Source organism: Poecilia formosa, unplaced genomic scaffold (assembly GCF_000485575.1).
Source record: "Poecilia formosa unplaced genomic scaffold, Poecilia_formosa-5.1.2 Scaffold38, whole genome shotgun sequence".
Lineage (NCBI taxonomy): Eukaryota > Metazoa > Chordata > Actinopteri > Cyprinodontiformes > Poeciliidae > Poecilia > Poecilia formosa.
Window position 1 is genome coordinate 2607389 of NW_006799977.1, and position 20173 is coordinate 2627561.

Consider the following 20173-nt stretch of genomic DNA (forward strand, 5'->3'; position numbering starts at 1 on the left):
CTTTTGTGGTAGCTCTTGTAGTAATAGTGTTATTACTGGATCCCAGTTTTGGGTATTTTTCAATCTCTAGTAGGATTTCCTCCGGTGTAATTTTGGTCTCATCTGACCGGAGCATTCCTTCCCACTATTTGCTTCCGTCCAATACTTAGATGATGAATTTGACAGTCCTACTGTGTTTCTTAGTCTTCAATGTGTGTGGACAGTATGGTTATTTCATTGCACCATCTGCTGAATGTCCTGCATATCTTTAAAAATGTGGCATCCTCTGTGACTGATGCTGAAGCAAAAATGTAAAATATTTTCCTTCACAACTAATGTATTTTGACAGGTTTGTTTTATTTTAACCATTTGAGCCCAAATATTTTTCCTTGAAGATTGCTCTAAAGAGAGAATAAAACCTGAAAAGATAATAACACAGAATCTAAAACATTATGCAGGGTCATTTTTCTGTTGAATTTGTCCTCAGCATGTTGGATTAACACATGTTAGAGCTGTGTGCATTGAGAATATTCCAATCATCACTCTTCTGCAAGAAACACTGGCGATAAAATTGCCAGTGAGAATATAATAGATAAAACACATCTTAGAAGGGAACGGTTTCCCATCATGAATCAATCTGAGGGTCTGTAGAGACAGCTCCAGATTCTCTGGATTCCACATTGTTTTCTGTTTTAGTATTAGAAAGACATGCTGTGAAATAATATTAGTGATCTTAGCAGTCATCCCTCCTCTTGCGACAGTGGCCATAAAATTTTAGGCTCTGCTCCATCATGTAACTGGAACTAAATTCACTGTGTAAGCGGATAACCCTTGTCCCTGCATGGAAATGTGTTTAAGACCTTCCCCTGATCTTCCCAAGAGCAGAGACCAACTCCAGTATTTCAATATGCAAGTTTTATTTTAGAATTTCACCCTGCGTCTCACGCTCTGACTGAATTGCTGAATAATTAAAACATTTGTTGTTTGTTTAGAGACACCCAGGGTGTCAGTGGAGCCTCGAAATCAGACCTTCATGATGGGAGATGAAGTGAGGATCAGGTGTTCAGCCACTGGCTATCCTCCACCACGTCTGGTTTGGACCCACAACGACATGTTTATTACAGGAAACAATAGGTAAATTAATTCATTTCACCATAACCCTAAAAATATTACTAATTTTACATTCCACAGATGTTTTTTGCACAAGAGGCAAGCATTGTGCTTGCCTCTCTTGTACTTGCAAACTCTCCTAGACTCGTTACCAGCATTCTCTCACATGGTGACAGCGAAGAGTCTCCAAAAACAGTTTTCATGTTTAGTACATGAGAATTTAGTTTTCATAGTAACTTGCTGGAAAAATTTATATACCTTTTATATCTCTTCATTCTTTACTTTTAAAGGTATTTGTCGCACTGGCCTGTTGTATGTCAAAATGTTCAAATTTGTGGATTCAGGGGTGAGAGGTTAGACTGAACCAATGACGTATAGCATAACTTGAACCAAAGACAGACAAATGTATATGCATGCTAACCAATTTTGCATGCCTTGTGTAGAAACAACATTACTCAATAGATTATAGTGTTTCGGTGCACAAAGTGTTAGCTTTATGAAAATGGTTCAATATACAAAGTTTAGCATATAAATCATAATTTTTCGTCCAAATAAAAACCTTTTAAGAATATTTTTTATGGAGTGACTAAATCGTTAGTATTGCCATTTTCCCTGGTATATTTGTAAAATCTATAATTTTGTATCATGTTTCTGATTTTTAGACACCGGATGACTCTTGATGGCACTCTGGTTATAAGAAACACAAAGAAGAAGGATGGAGGAGTGTATGGCTGTTTGGCCAGTAACCAGGCTGGTACCGACACGATGACCTCTATTCTCACCTATTTTGGTGAGTATTCAAATCATTAGCCTCTTTTGTGTTCCTGCTGTGTTAGTGTTTTGTCTGATTTTTTTTTACACTTCATTGTTTCCTAGAATTTCCTGTGGTGTTAGCAGTCTTAAGAGAAATACTCAGTAACATTGGAGAAACCACGACGATGTCCTGTTCAGCATCCGGCATCCCTCAGCCTGAGATCTGGTGGTACAAAGGTAACAGTTTAAAAGCATAAAAATGTATTTAATGTTTACTGGACAAATGCATAGAAGAAATAAAGTCTTGAGGGAGACTTAAACTACTTAATTTACAGAAATAATGAAGAACATAGTCTGAATAAATGTATTGGGTCTTGCATTGTAAATTTTAAACTGACTTTTGAAAGCTGATACAAAATACTTGCTACATTTGCTGTGATTACTAGGTAATATTCAGCTCCATTCCTCGGATCTGTTGGAGGTGGACAAAATAGGAGGAACACTTATCATAAAGCAAACCCAGTTGGGTGATGCTGGAGACTACTCCTGTGTGGCCGTAAATCCTGCTGGTTCCTCCTCACTAAAGATCCGTCTTGATGTTGGAGGTATGAATTGGTGACTATTCTGAAATCGTCTTTTGACTTTTAAAGGAATCTTTTGTATTTTTATACATTACCACCAGAAATTGCCTGTACTTCATTTAATGTTTTGTTTTCTTTTTGTATTCTGCACCAAAAATGTATCTTACTTGTTCTTGTAATCATTGTCAGCATCCAGTCTAACTTCATGTAGAAAGTTAGCAGAAAATATGAATGGAAACTGCAGATTTTGCCTCTGTAGAGAGAATAACAAAATCTTCTTTGAATGTACAAATCAAGGTTGAAATTTCAGTGGGGTAAATGGAAATTCCAGTCCAGACTTTAATTTCTCAGTGGATTTGGATGCATAATGTCATAAAATAGCTTTGTGGCCAAATATAAGTCAATTGAGCAGCCAGCTGTTTTCTAAAAGAAGGTGTTGTTGACATATTTTCCCGTTCTCTGATATTTTACGCTAGTGGTTCCAAGAGTAGATGCCAGAATCTCATATGGCAATTCATTTACAATTTTGTCTGGAAATTAAATTACACTAAAGCAAAATTTTATAGTAGTGTAATAGCATCAATTGTGATGATTGGATGAAACCTGTATATCTGAGTATTTTTATTTGTTTTTCATTTGGGCTTTTAGTTGTTTTAGCAATTGTTTTAAATTTCAACTATAATTGGCATCTGATATCTCTACTGCTGCTATTTTGTGAGTTTGAAGTTAAACACTTTAGGAAACACTTCTTCAGTGAGTTGATGTTAATGAACTGAATGTGGTTGGGATTTTTTTAGCGTTTTGTTAGATCAATTCAACTGTTATCAAAGACTTTAATCATTGGAAAACTGATACACTTTTTCTATCCATTTAGAAGGAAAATGAAACTGAAGTTGAAAATGTTAACGAATAAAAACAAATTATTCTTGACTTTTAAACAAGTTTGCTATCAGTAGATGCTGAGCAACCTTATTTTAACCCTGTGTAACAATCATTTTACTGCGAGGTTCCTAGCGTTGAGTAGGTATCACCTCAAGGGGGCGCCTATTCCCTTTTCTTTTGTTGTAATCTTGTACCGAGTAAGAACTCGCTTCCTTGATATTTTAGAAAGGAGAAATATCGGTGATTCTGAGGTGCAGAGGGGTGCAACTTTTGTTATTTTTCTCATGTATGATAAGATAATGTAAGTTCAGTGTCGTAGAGATCTGGCTTTACATGGACAAAGTGAAATAAAGTGAAAGTGTGGAATACTCCGACCGTGCGTTTTGCTAATTCGGGTTAGCGTGGCTAACCACCGCTGCTAACTCCTTCTCCGACCTCTCACCTCACCGGTCACACCTGGAGTAGAAATTGTTCTGAATACGTTTGCATAAATGTTTCCATTCATATGTAGGATGTCATTGCTCATCACTATCATTACTTTTCTTTAATCTTGACCAATCCAGCTACACCGAAGTTCACTCTTGAGCCATCAAATGTAGTAGAGGACATTGGCTCCAACGTGACATTGTCCTGTCAAGCGCACGGGCATCCTGAGCCGCAAGTCACATGGAGGAGGGAGGACGGGTCCTCTCTGTTTAACCGAGCCCACTCACATAGCACTGTCAAACAGAAAAAAGGGGACCTATACATATTTAGTAAGTCTGTTAAGTCAGTTTTGTTCATATAAAGTCAAAAACAAATTGTTCAAGTTGTTCCTTTTTATCTGTCAGATCTATGGGTGGAGGATGAGGCGGAGTACATATGTGAAGCCAAAAACCGCTTTGGGAAGATCCAAGCCAAGGCTAGCATCACTGTGACAGGACTTGGTAATATCGCTTTATAAAATGTCTGAATTATTATATTGTATTTATTTGTGTATCTTAGAAGAAGAGGGTATTTTAACTCTAAGGTTATTGTCTGTCACACATATTCTTACTTTAAGTGAGGATATGTATGAATTAAAGATGACTGACTGCTAACAAATACCTAAAATTGGTTGCACTTAAATATTTTTATCTGTTTTATCTGGTCCTAGTTATTGTAATCAAAATACTCACATCTTTATAAATTCTTTGGATTTCTTAATGTTGGGACCATAATATTTGCATCTGTTCTTCTGAATTCAGAATTCAGTCTTATTAAGACAAAGTTTGTGGGGTGTGGTTTGCTTGTAGAGTAAAATTTTGAATCTAATTTTGCAGTAACGGTTTACTTCTTGCAATAACTCAACAACTAGTTGTCTTTTTATTTGAAAAATTAAGATTTTACTGGAGATCTTGTTGATAATGTTGTCAGACTTTTCTTGCAAAAATCCATGTGTCATTGGGCATTTGTCTATTATCACATCTATTTAACAGAAGCTAAAAATGTGTCTGTAAATGTGGGTGACATGTAAGCACTTTAGATATTGATCCAAGAACATTCATTCTTTTCTGAAAAATATAACCTTAAGTTGTCATAATTCCTCTTTATGGTCAGGTAATATTTCAGGAACAAATTACAGTATATGTTTCAGAGTGAGCTTGCATGTTTTGGCCTTTACCCAGTCCAGTGAGTTTATTAACATGCTTCAATGCATGTGTGGGAACACATGTGCCTTATTAGCCACCATTAGTTTCTCTGCAGTGGAAACACGTTGAGTCCTTAAATGTGGGCCAAAGGTTAGAAAGTGCAAACACACAACCATATGACATATATTTCACACCCCACTGTCTGCCTTTCCCCTACCAGTTAAATTACCTCATTGGATATGAACACCCAGTGCAGAAGCACATGCACAGATGTTTTATTAGCACCATAAAGTATGAAGATTACTTTACCCACCTCTGCATTGGACTTGACAGACGCAGCTACAGTGTTCATTACGCTCACATTTTGCTCCTGTAGTTTTCGTATGGCATTGATCCTCAAATGAAAATAAAGTGAAGAAGGATCTTTATAGTGCAATCTAGTAAAACGCAGTATGATTCAATTTCAAATCCAGTTGCAACCAAAATACAATACAAATTGTCAATTTCTAATTAATCCTACTTAAGCTAGAAACATAATTGAGCCAATTGTGTAATTGTATTAAATACAACACTTTGTTCACAGTGTTTTTGATAAAAACATGTCAAAGTTTTTATCCATCACATAAAAACAAGGTGAGGAAAGTGTTTCCCCGCCAGGCTGTCTGGCCGAATAGATATTTTTTGGTAGAATAGTCTGGTAGTTATCTCCTTATTGTCATACAGATGGAGCAAATCTTTCTCTGTGTTTTTGAAAGATGATAGTTATTTGATAGATGCATACTGTGTCCATGTTCCAAGTAATTGTGAAGGTCAGTGATCCCTTTCATTGAGTTAAATTAGCCCTCTGGAAAAATGTTGCTCATCCTTGTGTTGATAAATTAAATACATCTGCTTTCCTTAAGGGGAACATAGACATTTGCTTTTTATTTAACTCTATTCGAAAATTTGTACTTTTACTCCATTATATTCAGTTGTCTACATTGATTATGATCTATGTTTTCTGCACTTTGGGCAAAATTACATTTTTTTTTTATTTCAACCTTAGTTGAAGTTATTCAAAACAATTTTTATGCATGGCATCAGATATAAGGACAAACATTATCAAAACTTATTTTCTGCTTCAAATTTTGTCTCGTTTCTCTTCGAAGTTAAACCTGTGATTGCGATGAGTCCGCCTGTTATCAGTGTGATCGAGGACCAGCAGCTCACTCTGCCCTGCGTGCTGCTGGCTGGAAATCCACTGCCAGAAAGGCAGTGGCTCCACAACTATGGCCTGGTGGGAACACAAACAAAAAGTGCATAGTTTCTTGCTCCTGCACGCAAATAGCTTCTGGTTATTTAAAAACTCCCCCTTCTGCAATCTTCTAGGTGACCCCAGACCAGTATGTCACAGTGAGGAGAGATGGTAGCCTGCATATTGAGAGAGTTCAGCTGGATGATGGAGGCGACTACACCTGCTTGGCTGAAAACGTTATAGGGGCCACCAACCATACGACTGTCGTTTACGTCTATGGTACGTTTATGTGCAAGAAATATATTGCACGATAACTACAGAAATGTTTTAACATCAGCTAACCCCCTCTCCACAGTTATCCCTACAATTCAGCATGGGCCTCAAGTATTTAGCACAATTGAAGGAACACCTATAACTCTGCCCTGCCGTGCCAGTGGAGAACCCAGTCCGGACATCACTTGGAGCAAGGTCTGTAAGAACAACATGTCTCCATTAAAATAAATATTCCAAAGCTCTCTGGAGACTACAGAATGGATGAGATACAGCACAATAACTCCTACATTAAGTGTTTCTAGGATAAATATCTGTAAATCATACACCATTGTTTGTTTCTCTGTAATTCACAACTAACTTTTTTCCTCAATAGTTTTCTCGATTGTAAAAGTCTTTGCTTCCTGTTTTTAAGTGTATTTTAAAAACACATCTTTTTTTTAATAGTGTTTAGTCTAGTGTGAATTGACATGATCTTTTTATTGTCCCAATGTTATGAGTCTTTTAATATTTGCTTTATGTGTTGGTATCTATCTCTGTTCTATTTATCTTATTTCTGTATAGCACTTTGGGCTAACTTGCTGTTTACAAGTTTATAATCCAGTTTATAAATAAACTGGATTTGGATTTGCTGTGAAAGTGAAAGGGGCAATAGATTCTCTTCGGGTTACTTCTCTCTGTAACATTAGTCAAAATAGTTGAGTCACCTGTGAGCCATGCTGTTTATACACAAAAAAGTCCTGACATAACCTTTGTATTTATGTTTAGTTACTTGAAAGAGCAACATTGTTTTAATAGCAGCGTTTTTATTTAATATCGACAGGGAATTGAATAATAAATTTCATCACTCTTGGTAACAAGTGTTTTGACAAGACGATTAAATGAAATAAACATTGAATTCTGTCCTCACCATTAATCTTTTAGGGTGGGGAGCTGCTAAACGTGGGTGGTCCAGCTTTCTCTTTGGATTTGGATGGCAGCCTCCTCATCACTTCTCCCTCTGGAAACGAGACTGGAGAGTTTGTCTGCACAGCTACCAATGCAGCGGGATATGCAACTAGGAAGGTGCAGCTCACAGTCTATGGTAACCAGCTTATTATCTATAGAGACATTAAGTTGTTTATTGTACTATGACATGCAGTATTCAAACCACATATCTAGCTGGGATGTTAGTGTCACACATATTCGAATCACCTCTAAATTTATCACTGGTCTCTTTCCCAGTCCGACCTAAGCCTGGAGTTGGTGGCACTGGAGGTTTAGGAGAGCCTGTGAGGATGTCAGTGATCCAGGGAGAGGATATTGTTTTGCCATGTGACGTTCAAAGTATCCCACCACCCACCATCAGCTGGGCGAAAGAGAGACAGCTCATCTCGCCCTTTTCCCCGAGGTAAAATCCAACTCGTATTGAACACACACAGAAAACTAAAGGCCTTTGTGTTCTTTTTCTTACTTTACTCCTGGGAATGTTACAAAATCCACAGGGATTGTCATTGATCACAGTTCATTGATGCTTACCCATAAGGGTAGCCTGGATCTGTACACACACAAAGCCCTTGCTTATTTCAGAAAGACGGTGCCAAACCAGATTCTGTCAGCATTATGACAGCATGTCTGTGTAGTAAAAGAGTCCAGGGGCTAAACAGACTCCAGTCTGCTATCCAGACCTGTCACACTGAAAACATATGTTGCTTTGTGAAGCAAAAATATGACAAAAGAAGCCTTGAAGTTTGAAATTGCAAAACCCTGTGTCAGACAAAACGGGAAAAACATCTGCAACTACTGTTTCCTCACTTTTCAATGTTATTAAAAGGGAAGATGATCCAAAACAAACATCCCTGCATCTGACTGTAAATATTTCCACAATTACATGCAACAAAGAAAGACCTCATAAATATTGTCAGATTATGTTATTTTCGTATGAATGAGTGGTTCAAATTTACTCCATGCTATCCAAATTACAGTGCTTTGTCCCTGTCATTCTTTGAGGCTGTCTAAGACGACAAAGCTATCCTACATTTAGTCTGTGATTTGCCAAGGTAACTGTAATTATGGATAATGGTCGACTATTATGAATTACTGTGGTATCTGTTTGGAGTCATAGCTGCTTAAGTCATTGAGTGGAAACAATTAGTGTTCTATTTAACTTCGCTTTTCACATTTTTGGCAGCTTGGACGCATAATATTTGGAAAAGGATTTAATTTTACTGATTAATTTATAGCTGCTGTTTCTTGTGTGTGTGTACAGTAAGGCACTGTGTTCTTCATCCTCCCAGGCATCGTCAGCTTCCATCTGGATCCATGAAGATCCTTGAGACTAGAGTTTCAGACAGTGGACTTTATGTTTGTGTTGCCTCAAATATTGCTGGTAATGTGACGCTGTCCATCGAGCTGAGTGTTTTAGGTAAGATGAAAAGAGACTAGAGTATTTCACATTTATTTATAGAGCCAGAATGAAAATGTATTTGCTCTTTTTCTAAGAACTTTTACATACAATATGTGTAAATGTCTTAAATTACACCAAGTATCTTTTTAAGATGAATTTAATCAGCTTTTTTAAAAACATTTTTGGACTCAACTGTTTTTATGTATTTCTTATATAATTATCAGAAATAATCCTAACTGATCAAAATGTTTAATCTGATTTATAGTCAGAAAATGAACACAATTGTCACATGTCATTATTTTATGCAGTTTGTTGTGTTAGCAGTTAGTTTGAACAGAAGTGGAGGCATAAGTTGCCTTATTAGCCACAAAGAGAGAGGGAAACAAGCAGTGGTATGCACAGCTAACTAAAAAGCTCTAATCACAAACATTGTCTCCGTTAATGCTGAAGGATTGTACCAGCAAGGAATTTAGCAGAAGCTAATGCTAAAGTGCTAACTTCAACCATGCTGATGTTCATGTGTCAGTAACTACATAGATGACCAAACCTTCAATAGAGATGTTGGCCTTTAGTCAACTGAAAGTTTACAAAACAACAAAGTAAATTAGCACTTTAGAGTTTATCCTCAAACATTAGTTCAGGTGAAGGTTAGTGCTCTAAAGGTTTTCAGAGTTAACCAAAATGCTGAAAAAAAATAGCTTGGTTGCTTTGATTGCTGAATGAAGAGACAAAGCTGAAAATAAGAACAATCAATGTCCAAAGAAAAACTTTCAACTACAACACTGATGTTTACCACTTTAAAAAGATGTCAAGAAAGTCTGGATGTTTGAAAGAACATTTAATAAAATGGGAGACAGCTAAATATATGAATGTCCTGTCTTTACTTAATGGGCTGTAAAATGGTTTAAACTGAGCTTCTGAACAACTTGCAGTATCAACTATCCACTTTATGTCCATCAAAGTGGCCCAGTCAATACCCACAGTAATTTTAGCACTGCAATGAGTGATGTTTCTGATCAATAAATCAAATGTAGTTTGAAATAAGGCAGCCAGAGGTTTTGTAAATCTTTTCCTCTGTTCTCTCGCCTACAGTTCCTCCTAAAATCCAGCCAGGTCCAAGATTGATAAAGGTTCAGGTTGGTCATCAAGTAGAGCTGTCTTGTGTGGTGGTAGGATTCCCAGAGCCGACGGTCAGCTGGACCAAAGACAATAGAAACTTCCCTGTGTCACATGGTGGCACTCTAACACTGAGGGATGTAAAGCTTGATGATGAAGGAATCTACACATGCACAGCCACAAGCACTGCAGGCCAGGACCAGGCTCAGGTTAAGGTTCAAGTCCAAGGTGGGGTTCTCTATATTATTTCACTTTACTTGGTACACCTTGCTTGCCTGGACCACATTTTGTTTTTGGAACTACATGTATCTGCAGTTTGTGAAATACTCTGACCAGTTTCTTTGGCACCAACAACCATGTGAATTAAAAAAAAATCCCTTTTGTTTCCTGTTTTGATGCTTGATGTGAACTTAAACGTAATCATCTTTACATATATGGATGCCAGAATGCTTTGAGGTGCTGGCATGTGATTGGCTGATTGTTTGTGTTTTCAAGCAGTTTGACTGGTGTAGAATGGTGGCTACCTGTGATGAAACAGAGCAAAAATATTACAGGAGTGGCCAACAGTTACTTAGCAAATGAAAGGAAAACATTTACCAAAAACTATATTTTCACCTAAGTAAATTATACTGATTATTTTAATTGATTTTTTTTAAATATTGTTTTTTAAATAGAAAAAGTAAAATAGAATACAACAAATAAGCTAAACAACAATAAATAAATAAATAAATAAATAAATTTGATGTTAAATGTCTGCGTCTTAATAAAATGCTTATTTTATTCCTGTCAGCCCCCCCTGTTGTTGAGGTGCCAGACCCTCCTTTCAACAGTCCTCTGCAGGAGAGAGTTTTGAACCAGCGTATCGCTTTTCCCTGTCTTGCAAAAGGTGCTGCACCATTCCCTCTCACATTTATGTATTGCTGAAACAATTACTGATATTTCCAACATGTATTATTGGTCTAAAAGCAACTGCTGCAGAGAATAAATAGCTGTTTTGTTTTTTTTTGTTTTAATGAATGAGTGATTCTTTGCTTCTGTTTCAGGTCTACCGAAGCCAGTGATCCGTTGGTTGCGTAATGGGGTTGAACTGACGGGCAATGAGCCCGGTGTGTCCATCCTGGATGATGGTACTCTGCTGATTTTAGCCGCTCTCTCACCTCTGGATGATGGAGAGTACGTCTGTACTGCAGCTAACGATGCAGGATCCACCGAGAAAAAGTACCAGCTCAGAGTCAATGGTGATTTAGCTGTTCATTGAGTTAAGAGACATTGAGTTCAGACAGTAGCAGACCATCCTGAACAGCAATGTATTCCTATGAATATTTATAGCATATTAAAAATATATCGCACATCTACAGTACCACCAGATTTTCGTGATGGGGACGCACCAGGCAATGTATCAGTAGTCCTAAATGAGCCAGTCAGTTTGGTGTGTGATGTCACGGGAAGTCCAAAACCTATCATCACCTGGTTTAAGGATGGCACTCCTGTAAGTGTGCACTGCTTACACCATTTTTTATTTTATTTCTCTTTTCTACCTGCCACTATTCTACAGAGGCCAGATTGCAGAGAAGGGTTGTTGACTCACTAACGTTTTCTGCACTCACGCATAAATTCAAGCAACGCTTTTCCGATTTTTTTCTTGCAAAAAGTTTGAAATCTGTGAATTATTTTCTTTCAGTTTCGTAATTGGAAAAACATTGAATTGTTTAACACTTTTTGGTGATCTCACATAAAATCCTAACTGCTGATGTTTGTGGTTGGAATGTGAAAAAGATGTGTTAACATTAATGAGTTTGAATGATATTGCAAAGCACAGTAAAACTACCTTTCAGAAAGGATTAAATCACATTGTGCATAGCTGATGATAGGTTACAATAATAGCTTTGTTTTCTCATTTGATCTTAAATGCAGTCATTAAGGCAGTACATGCTCAAATCACACCCAAGAAAACAGATTTTAAACATGTACCTATTAGGTGTATGCCTGTTTATTGTAATTACCGGCTTCAAAAACTATCGTCATGGTAAACTATTGCAAGACTGGCTACTTCCTGATGTTTTGGCTGCTGCTGTATTTGTTTTCTGCCAGGCAGTGAGAGGAAAATCCAAGCTTTTTCTTTGAGCTCTGATTTATTTGGAATGTAAATCAAGTCAATCTGCTTTCCACAGTGTTTTCCACTTTCGCACATTAATGCTGCTTTTCAAATCTGCTTGCTATTAACAGAATGCGCTCCAGTAACTGCCAGACAGCATTTCCTGAGCTCTCTGTCACTGTGTTGCATTTGATTTAATGTATTAATGCTAATTTACAGGTTGTTGGCGGTAACAGCATCCAGATTCTTGACATGGGAAAATCTCTGAAACTGCTGAAGGCAGAAACGGCTGATGCAGGCAGCTACAGCTGTAAAGCCATTAACATTGCAGGCAGCAGAGAAAAAGAGTTTGTTTTAGATGTACTTGGTAAGTAAAGTCAAGGAGAAGTCCTCATGACGCATGTTTGTACATCTAGATAGCTTTCATGTGTCTGTGTCTGAATCTATTCTACTACTATTGCTACATGGGGTCTGCCGTAGCCTGACATTAATTAATACATTGCCAATTGAATGTACAGCTAGTTTACTGTTAATGCTGTTTTTTTGCAACTTTTTTTATGAGTCAAAGTATATTCAAGAGGAAGCATTTAGTATTTAAACATTTATTTTCAATATCAGCCATATATGAAGTACTTTGCAGAGTTTAAACTTCTATAAAACATACCATAAGATGAAGTGAAGACATGTTAAAGAATTGATTGCAAACGGAGACCCTGTGTGAGCTCTAGGGTAAAATGGTCAGACTTAATTTTATGCATTTATAGTAAAGTTTCTGTAAAATTCATCTAATAAAGTTGATTCTTTCTCTCAGTCCCACCAACAATTGTAGGATCTGGCTCTCCTATGGATGTTTCAGCAATTCTCAAACAAGAGCTCACGCTTGAATGCATAGTGCACGGTTCACCTTTTCCCACAATCCAGTGGTACAAAGACAGAAAGTAAGTGCATTCTGATTTTTACATATACAGTATACTTATCTAATCAGAGGTTAACATGCACTTATTATAAGCATGAACTTTATATTTATTTTGGGGCTTTGAATGATTTGTTGTTTCAGTTTTCTGGGTGAAATGGTGATATGACGCATTTTAAAAAGCAAACAGTTGGGTGCACAACTGCATTTTCTCTAACCCACAAAGTCAAAATACACACAACCTCACATATACTTACAATCCCACTATTGTTTGGTGTAATGTCCCTCAGAAAGTGGAGGAAAAAAATGCATTCTTTTTACAGCTATTGAAAAGCCTTCCTGCATAGTTTTGGCTGAATATCCGAGGGCTGATGATGAGAACATTCCAGAAGAATTATGTCACTCTGCTTTCTCCATATCAAAGCTTGTTTTGACCGGATAAACAAGTGGAGCCCACCTTCCTTATTTCTATACCACTTTATGTAGCATATCAGAACCGTCGGCACCAAAATATTTTCTCTTAATTCTGCAAACATCACAGCAACGTGGTTGCATTGGAATGATGGTCTCATTTAGTGGCAATGGTGGCGCATTGCATGAAGTGATGGGAATAATGCAGAAAGGTGAGAGGACCAAAACTCTTAAGCTTCACCAAATCAACAGCTATATATTTAAAACTTTAGCACAATTAGGAAAATAATTGCAAACACACATCAAAGCTGGGTTTAGAAATAGAGAAAATCGGCGGCTAACTTTAAACATCTGGAACGGGCCTGGCCTCAGCCCCTGCGGAAAGCTTAGACTTCTCTAAAATCCACAGTAGAGTCAGATATGTGCACCAAACTCCTGATTTAAAAAAAATCTTTCATGTTTTATGTTGTATCATCATACGGTTGTTGAAAAAGAACATTTAAAATGTATCGATAAATGCCCAAAATTAACATGAGGCTCGTGCCTATGTAAACCTCTGACTGGGAGGGTAACTACATTAAAATTAAACTTTATCTCTGTCTTCTTGTTTCTGTTTCTCTCTAGGTCGGTGTTTCTTGGTGATCCCAATCTGGAAGTCATCAACAGGGGTCAGGTGTTGAGGATAAAACATGCTCGACTTGGAGACCAGGGTCGCTACCAGTGTGGTGTCATAAACACAGCTGGAAAACAGTCCAAAGACTTCAACCTTAGTGTTTATGGTGTGTGTTTCCGTCTGTAGTGATACAGCCAAATTATTCTACTGTGATTGATTAATTTTTTTTTATCCTGTTGTCACAGTGCCTCCTGCCATCATAGGAGGCAACTTAACAACGAATGTGACAGCACTGCTGCACACAATGGTAACACTGGGGTGTGAAGTACGTGGAGTACCGCATCCCACCATCACCTGGTACCGCAGAGGAGAAGCCATCGTGTCCAGCCGACAGGCTCAGTATCTAGAGAGAGGTGTCCGACTGAAGATCCCGCGAGTTCAGGCGTCTGACGCTGATCAGTACACCTGCAGGGTTAACAATGTGGCCGGAAGTGCAGAGAAGAGCTTTGAGCTGGACGTCTACAGTAAGAGTTGTCTTTTTTTTTAGTTTTAATTTTCATTTAAATAGATCTTGATTATATCTTTAACCTGTCTGTTTAAATGAAGAAAATTTGTGCATAATAAACACTTACATGGAAACAAAAACATAAAGATGTGAAACATTAAAAATGACTTGTTTTAGTGGTGCAACCTGGTATTGTATATTTAATAAGAGGCTGTGTTTTTTATTAATGAATTCATGAAAATTAATATTGCTTGGTACAAAATAGGAGTGAATTGATCCAGAGCTTAAGTTTTTAGGTTAGTTAGCATTTTAGAGTGTTTACTACGAAATAAAATAATAAAAATAATTTAAATAATTAAAAATAATTTAAATAATTAGTTTGACGTCATGCCCCATCCTGATTTGCATGATTTTTACTTGTGGAAGCATTCACTGTTAATATAAATGTGATATTTGTTAAGCAAGAAAACTGTAGCATCTTGTCCTCTTCTATTTCATGTATTCCCCACAGTGCCTCCCACCATTACTGGAGGGGAAGATGGGCCCACGGAGAGAAAAGTGGTCCTCAGTAAACATCTGACCCTGGAGTGTGAGGCAGCAGGTCACCCACCGCCCTCCCTCACCTGGCTGAAAGATGGAGTCCCTGTGCATCATGGAGACGGAGTTCGTCTTCTAGAGCAAGGGAGGAAATTAGAAATCCTCTCAGCCTCCATCTCAGACTCTGGACGCTACATCTGTGTGGCTACAAGCATCGCTGGAGAGAAGGAGGTCAAATATGATGTCAAAGTATTGGGTAAAGAGACACGAAGAATGGTGTTATTTTGGCATAACCACATACTGTACTAAATATCTATATATATTATTCATTTCATTACAATCATCACGCCTAATCTATTCTACTTGTACGTATTTTAGAACTTTATCTTTATTACTGTAAATAAAGATAAAGTTAGAAATTATAATTACAACATTAACACAAACACTTAAACAGGGAGGAGGGCTTAAGTGAGTTGTCTTTACAGATGTTTTTTCTTTTTCTTTTTTCGGCTAAAAATATTTAGAAAGTTCTGCTTTAGTCCTATGTAGAGCAATAGACATCTAAATTGAAAATCAGTATCAGCTAAACATGATGGTTGTGCAGAAAGTAATCACTTCATGTCTTTAAACTAGCAGTCTGAAAAGCAAATCTTCCTAAGTTGTTTTAACATTTATTCAAAAAACATCCCTACTGCTATCTCAAATTGTAATCTTTAGAATGCAGTAACATCATTAAATTTAGTCAAAATTATAGTTTTACTACTAAAATTAATGGTATTAATGCATACACTTTTTACAAAGAGCAAAGTATCCAAAAGAATTACTCATGTACTTAAAATATATAAGTTTAGGATTTTAAGATGCTTAAATTATCACAGGAAAAATATTGTTTGAGATTACTGAAAATGATGATTGTCTATAGGAAACAGGCCGTTCTACCTTTATGTCACCTGTTCCTTCTTAGTTTTGGATTGATCAGTCTGTCTAACATTTTTTAAGCCTTTGTGAGAATTTCATGTCAGTGGATATCTAGTGAGGAAACAACTAGAATTGTCTGAATTCAGCTTTGGTTGTTAGGAGTCTTCCTGTATGAGAAACCTGAAACAGCCGCACCACGTTGTGGTGACAGCTGGAACAAAAACATTCTGCCGTTGTCGGCAGGATTTGAACCTGCGCGGGGAGACCCCAATGGATTTCTAGTCCATCGCCTTAACCACTCGGCCACGACAACCCATGTGTAGCAAATGCCAGTGGCGTTGCTTTTTGTTCTGTTTGAACAATGTGTTCATGTCATGGGAAACAGACAGCTGCTTCTTCACTGGGGTTTTCTCTGTCTGACTTGCCCTACTTATTGAAATGTTATTTTGAGATTTGACTGTTTTTCTGTGTTTGCCCTAGTTCCTCCTTTCATTGATGGAGCTGACGCAGTGACAGACAGCTCAGTAATAATCAACACTCCTTTGGAGCTGGAGTGTCAAGCCACTGGGACGCCTGCACCTGCTATCACGTAAGGCTTCAGTCCAATACACTGTTAAAAATAAACAAGCAGGCATAGCCAGGCAACATGCCAACTATTTTTTTCCAGGTGGTACAAAGATGGGAAACGAATCAGATCTGGAGACGGATTGCGGATTGCAGCAAGCGGTCGACGGCTCATCATTTCTCGCGCTCAGATCTTTGACACAGCTAATTTTCGCTGTCTGGCCATTAATGAGGCTGGAGACCACGAGAGGAACTTCAATGTGACAGTCCAAGGTACAGAATAAAGAAAAGATACTTCGAGTAAAAACAAAATCTCAGTGATTATGCAAAAATAACTTGTTTTTATTATTATTAATAAAAATGTTATTATATTAAAATGTAAGCTGCTGGAAAGCTTCTTCTTTGGGTAAATATCTGCTTGTTTGCTCCACATATTGTTGTGAAATAAAAAAAACTGTAATTTTTAAAAAATAAAATAATCTATTCTGTTCAATTCTGCAGTCCCACCATCTATCCGTACGACGGGGCCTGCTGATCGCTCAGTGATTCTTCACAAACCGATCAGTTTGGAGTGCATCTCCAGTGGCACTCCTCCACCCAGTCTCACCTGGCTTAAAGATGGCCGACCTGTGGACACAACAAAAGACCACCTCAAGGTTGGTGTCTGACTTTTAATTAGTTTAAAAAATATATATCTGTTGTCAGTTTGCATCTAGTCAAGCCTGAAATTATTCAAACCACTGACATATTGATGTTTAAAGGATTTTTTAAAATTTTAGTTCACATTTTGAAGTGACTCAGCCATTTTGATCATATTCTGATATTCCTTTGTATAACCGTCTTGAAAAGCAATGCTGAATCTATGAGGAATGTCAGAAAATCCCTGCATTTAAGTGTCATAATCCAAAACCAAAGTGACATGACTTTTTCCTTTGTGATTTGCTCAATCTGAAGGGTAACACAGGGTAAAATTTTCCTACAGTTTCCACCGAAGATATGCTTTAAGTTATTAAAACTCTGAGAAAATATTTGCATTTGTGCCAACTGTGTTCTGTTCTTGAGTAAGAATCCTGAGTGTGCAAAAAGAATAAACATTTCATGCCTGTGCTCCTACATAAAGGGTAACGACCATGCTTAACTCTGTTGACCCTTTGCCTGTTTAACTGCCACAGCTGCACTCAGCAGGAAGAACACTAAAAATCACAGAAGCCAGACTGGAGGATTCTGGGAGATACACCTGTCTGGCCACAAATGCAGCTGGAGAAGCCCAACAGCATGTTCGACTGAGTGTCCATGGTAATTTACAGACACACCGCCCTCTTCTGTCGTTTATTTCCTGGGATCTGCTGAACATCTTTATTTCATCATCTTTATTTTAACTACACAGAGCTGCCATCGTTCTTGCATAAAATGTTTTATATCTCTCTCTCAGAGCCTCCCAGCATCCTCCTTTCTGCAGACGTCGTCAACCAGACTGTTCTCTCAGGCTTCCCCACTGAGCTGGAGTGCAAAGCTACAGGAAGTCCATTACCTGGTGAGACTGTTGCAGACGTTCTCCACCTACCTGCTGTGATCACTCTCAGCCTGGAGTTCTCAGCAGCTCTCTTTGTTTTTGTAAAAACAGGGCAATTTTGACTGTGTAGCACATTTTCAGCAACAAGGCATTTCAAATGCTTTCAATGATTTGACAGAAATTATAACAAGCAAAAAATATATATTTCAGTGAGCGATGCAGTGCACTTCTTTGATCCATGTTCTAGGTTTGCTTCTCTCACTTCCAGTTGTTTTAAACTTTTATAAGTATTTCTCTGGCTGTCAATGTGGCAGATGTACCCATTTTATGCAGGCAGAAAATTTGTATTTTGAAGTGTAACTAAAAGAAAAGAGGCTCTGCCTCAAGCTTTATTTATAAATTGAATAAATTAAATTAATAATTTAATTCATTTTGTTAATATTTATTACCTTATTAAAAATTAAGGATTTAATTAAAGTGGCAGAAATCCTGATTAAGTGAAAAACTTCTTCAGCTGTATTAATTTTAATGATAAGTGTGGCAGCTGGATTTTGCCATTAATAATTATTTATGAAGTTTGATTTTACTTTCAGTTTGACTTTACCACTGCAATAAAAATGAGTTCAGAAGTGAAAACCTGCACAGGTTAAAATGATTCTGCAAAATTTTACATATGTTTTACCATGACTCTATCCTTGCATGTCTTCTAGATTGAATGACTTGATAACTCTCATCACTCTATTAAAGTTCAGTAAGATAGTATGTGGAGCTACACTTACGTGACTAAATGAGTTGTAAGCCTATCGTTGCAATTTATTTTTCTATTTTCTCTTTTTTTATATAATTCATGACTGCTCTCTGCTTTATTTTTATGCATCAGCTGTAACATGGTACAAAGATGGCCGACCTCTTACTGGTGCAGCTGCCGTCCCGATCCGGAAGCGCGGCCAGGTGCTGGAGATTGAACAAGCCCAGCTATCTGATGCTGGAATATACAAATGTGTGGCTGTTAACCTAGCAGGAGCAGCAGAGAAAGTCTACAGTCTGCAAGTGTTTGGTTGGTGCTTCGCTGGCGTTATAATCCTCTCACTTTATCAACGGTCATATCCAACCATTCGTGCAATCTTTTTCCTTACAGTCCCTCCAGAAATCTCCAGTAGAGGTGGAACGGTTACAGCTGTGGTGAATGAAGCTGTAAAACTTGCGTGTGAGGCCTCTGGGGTTCCTGTTCCCAGTCTGACATGGTTGAAAGATGGAAGCCCTGTGTCAAGTGTATCACATGGCATACAGGTACAAATCAAAAGCTTAGCTGGCTAGTTTTCATCTATGAGTAGTGAGATTTGTTGTACCTTTTTGGTGTTGTATTCACAGCATCGATGTTATGAATACAGTCACGTTATCAGAAGCTTCCTTCTCTGGGACTCTGTTAACTGAGCTTAAATTCCTGAGCTCAACTCTGGCTCTGTTTTTTCTCAGTTGCCATCTGCAGGCAGAGTCCTGTCTCTGAGCAGTGCCCAGGTCAGTGATACTGGTAGATACACCTGTGTGGCAGTTAATGCAGGAGGGGAGCAACAAAAGGAGTACGATCTGAGGGTGTATGGTGAGAAAGCATTACCTGCTCATTTTTCTAAAGAAAGCTGTATTTTGTGTTTACTTGTGTTGCAGCGATTTGAAGTTATGAAACATACAAGTTTGACAAACATGCAAAAATATCAGAAATGAGGAATGGAGCAAACACATTTGTACATCACTGCAGAAACAAGACAACAGGCTTTTCTCCTCAGGACGTAACTCAAAACATGGCACCAGTTAACAAAACAAATCTGCCTTTGTTTCAGACAAAATATTCTGACTCATGCTAACTCGAGAACACACATCACCAGAGGCAAATCATTGGCACCCCTGGTTATCATGGAAACTTAGACACCCTAAGATGCTGCCACTATTTTAAACCGTTATTTTAAACTGATTATTTATTGCTCTGATTGTAGTTTAAAAATGTTTAAGTGTTGAGAAATCCTTGACTTTGTTTCCTAGTGTTTGTATGTGACATATCACCCGTTTCCATTTCTCCAACTTCAACAGGATACAAGGACCGATTAGTAAATCAAAACTTCAGTGATCCTCAAATGACTATAAGAAAATAGCTTCCCTCTTAAACCTGTACATGTCTACAGTCAAAG

The 20173-nt window shown here is 37.7% G+C and overlaps 1 protein-coding gene and 1 non-coding gene across 4 annotated transcripts in view; one reads left to right on the top strand and one right to left on the bottom strand.

Annotated features, from left to right (window-relative positions):
* The window catches only part of hmcn1 (hemicentin 1), an 83646-nt gene that overhangs the window by 25761 nt on the left and 37712 nt on the right, over window positions 1–20173 (top strand). For all 3 annotated transcript variants that reach the window (XM_007550912.2, XM_016670847.1, XM_016670846.1), the window contains exons 12-40: window positions 972–1113; window positions 1752–1879; window positions 1966–2079; window positions 2289–2447; window positions 3869–4060; window positions 4136–4231; window positions 6064–6191; window positions 6284–6428; window positions 6505–6617; window positions 7344–7503; window positions 7644–7809; window positions 8696–8823; window positions 9898–10149; window positions 10712–10807; window positions 10965–11159; window positions 11280–11410; window positions 12236–12383; window positions 12828–12954; window positions 13965–14119; window positions 14199–14477; window positions 14970–15251; window positions 16394–16502; window positions 16581–16750; window positions 16979–17133; window positions 17650–17773; window positions 17910–18011; window positions 18871–19047; window positions 19129–19280; window positions 19467–19590. In XM_007550912.2, the coding sequence (XP_007550974.1) occupies window positions 972–1113; window positions 1752–1879; window positions 1966–2079; window positions 2289–2447; window positions 3869–4060; window positions 4136–4231; window positions 6064–6191; window positions 6284–6428; window positions 6505–6617; window positions 7344–7503; window positions 7644–7809; window positions 8696–8823; window positions 9898–10149; window positions 10712–10807; window positions 10965–11159; window positions 11280–11410; window positions 12236–12383; window positions 12828–12954; window positions 13965–14119; window positions 14199–14477; window positions 14970–15251; window positions 16394–16502; window positions 16581–16750; window positions 16979–17133; window positions 17650–17773; window positions 17910–18011; window positions 18871–19047; window positions 19129–19280; window positions 19467–19590 (4449 nt within the window). The remainder of the gene's footprint in view (window positions 1–971; window positions 1114–1751; window positions 1880–1965; window positions 2080–2288; window positions 2448–3868; window positions 4061–4135; window positions 4232–6063; window positions 6192–6283; window positions 6429–6504; window positions 6618–7343; window positions 7504–7643; window positions 7810–8695; window positions 8824–9897; window positions 10150–10711; window positions 10808–10964; window positions 11160–11279; window positions 11411–12235; window positions 12384–12827; window positions 12955–13964; window positions 14120–14198; window positions 14478–14969; window positions 15252–16393; window positions 16503–16580; window positions 16751–16978; window positions 17134–17649; window positions 17774–17909; window positions 18012–18870; window positions 19048–19128; window positions 19281–19466; window positions 19591–20173) is intronic.
* Window positions 16145–16226, bottom strand: trnas-aga (transfer RNA serine (anticodon AGA)). The gene has a single exon. It is a non-coding gene; the product is annotated as a tRNA-Ser (tRNA).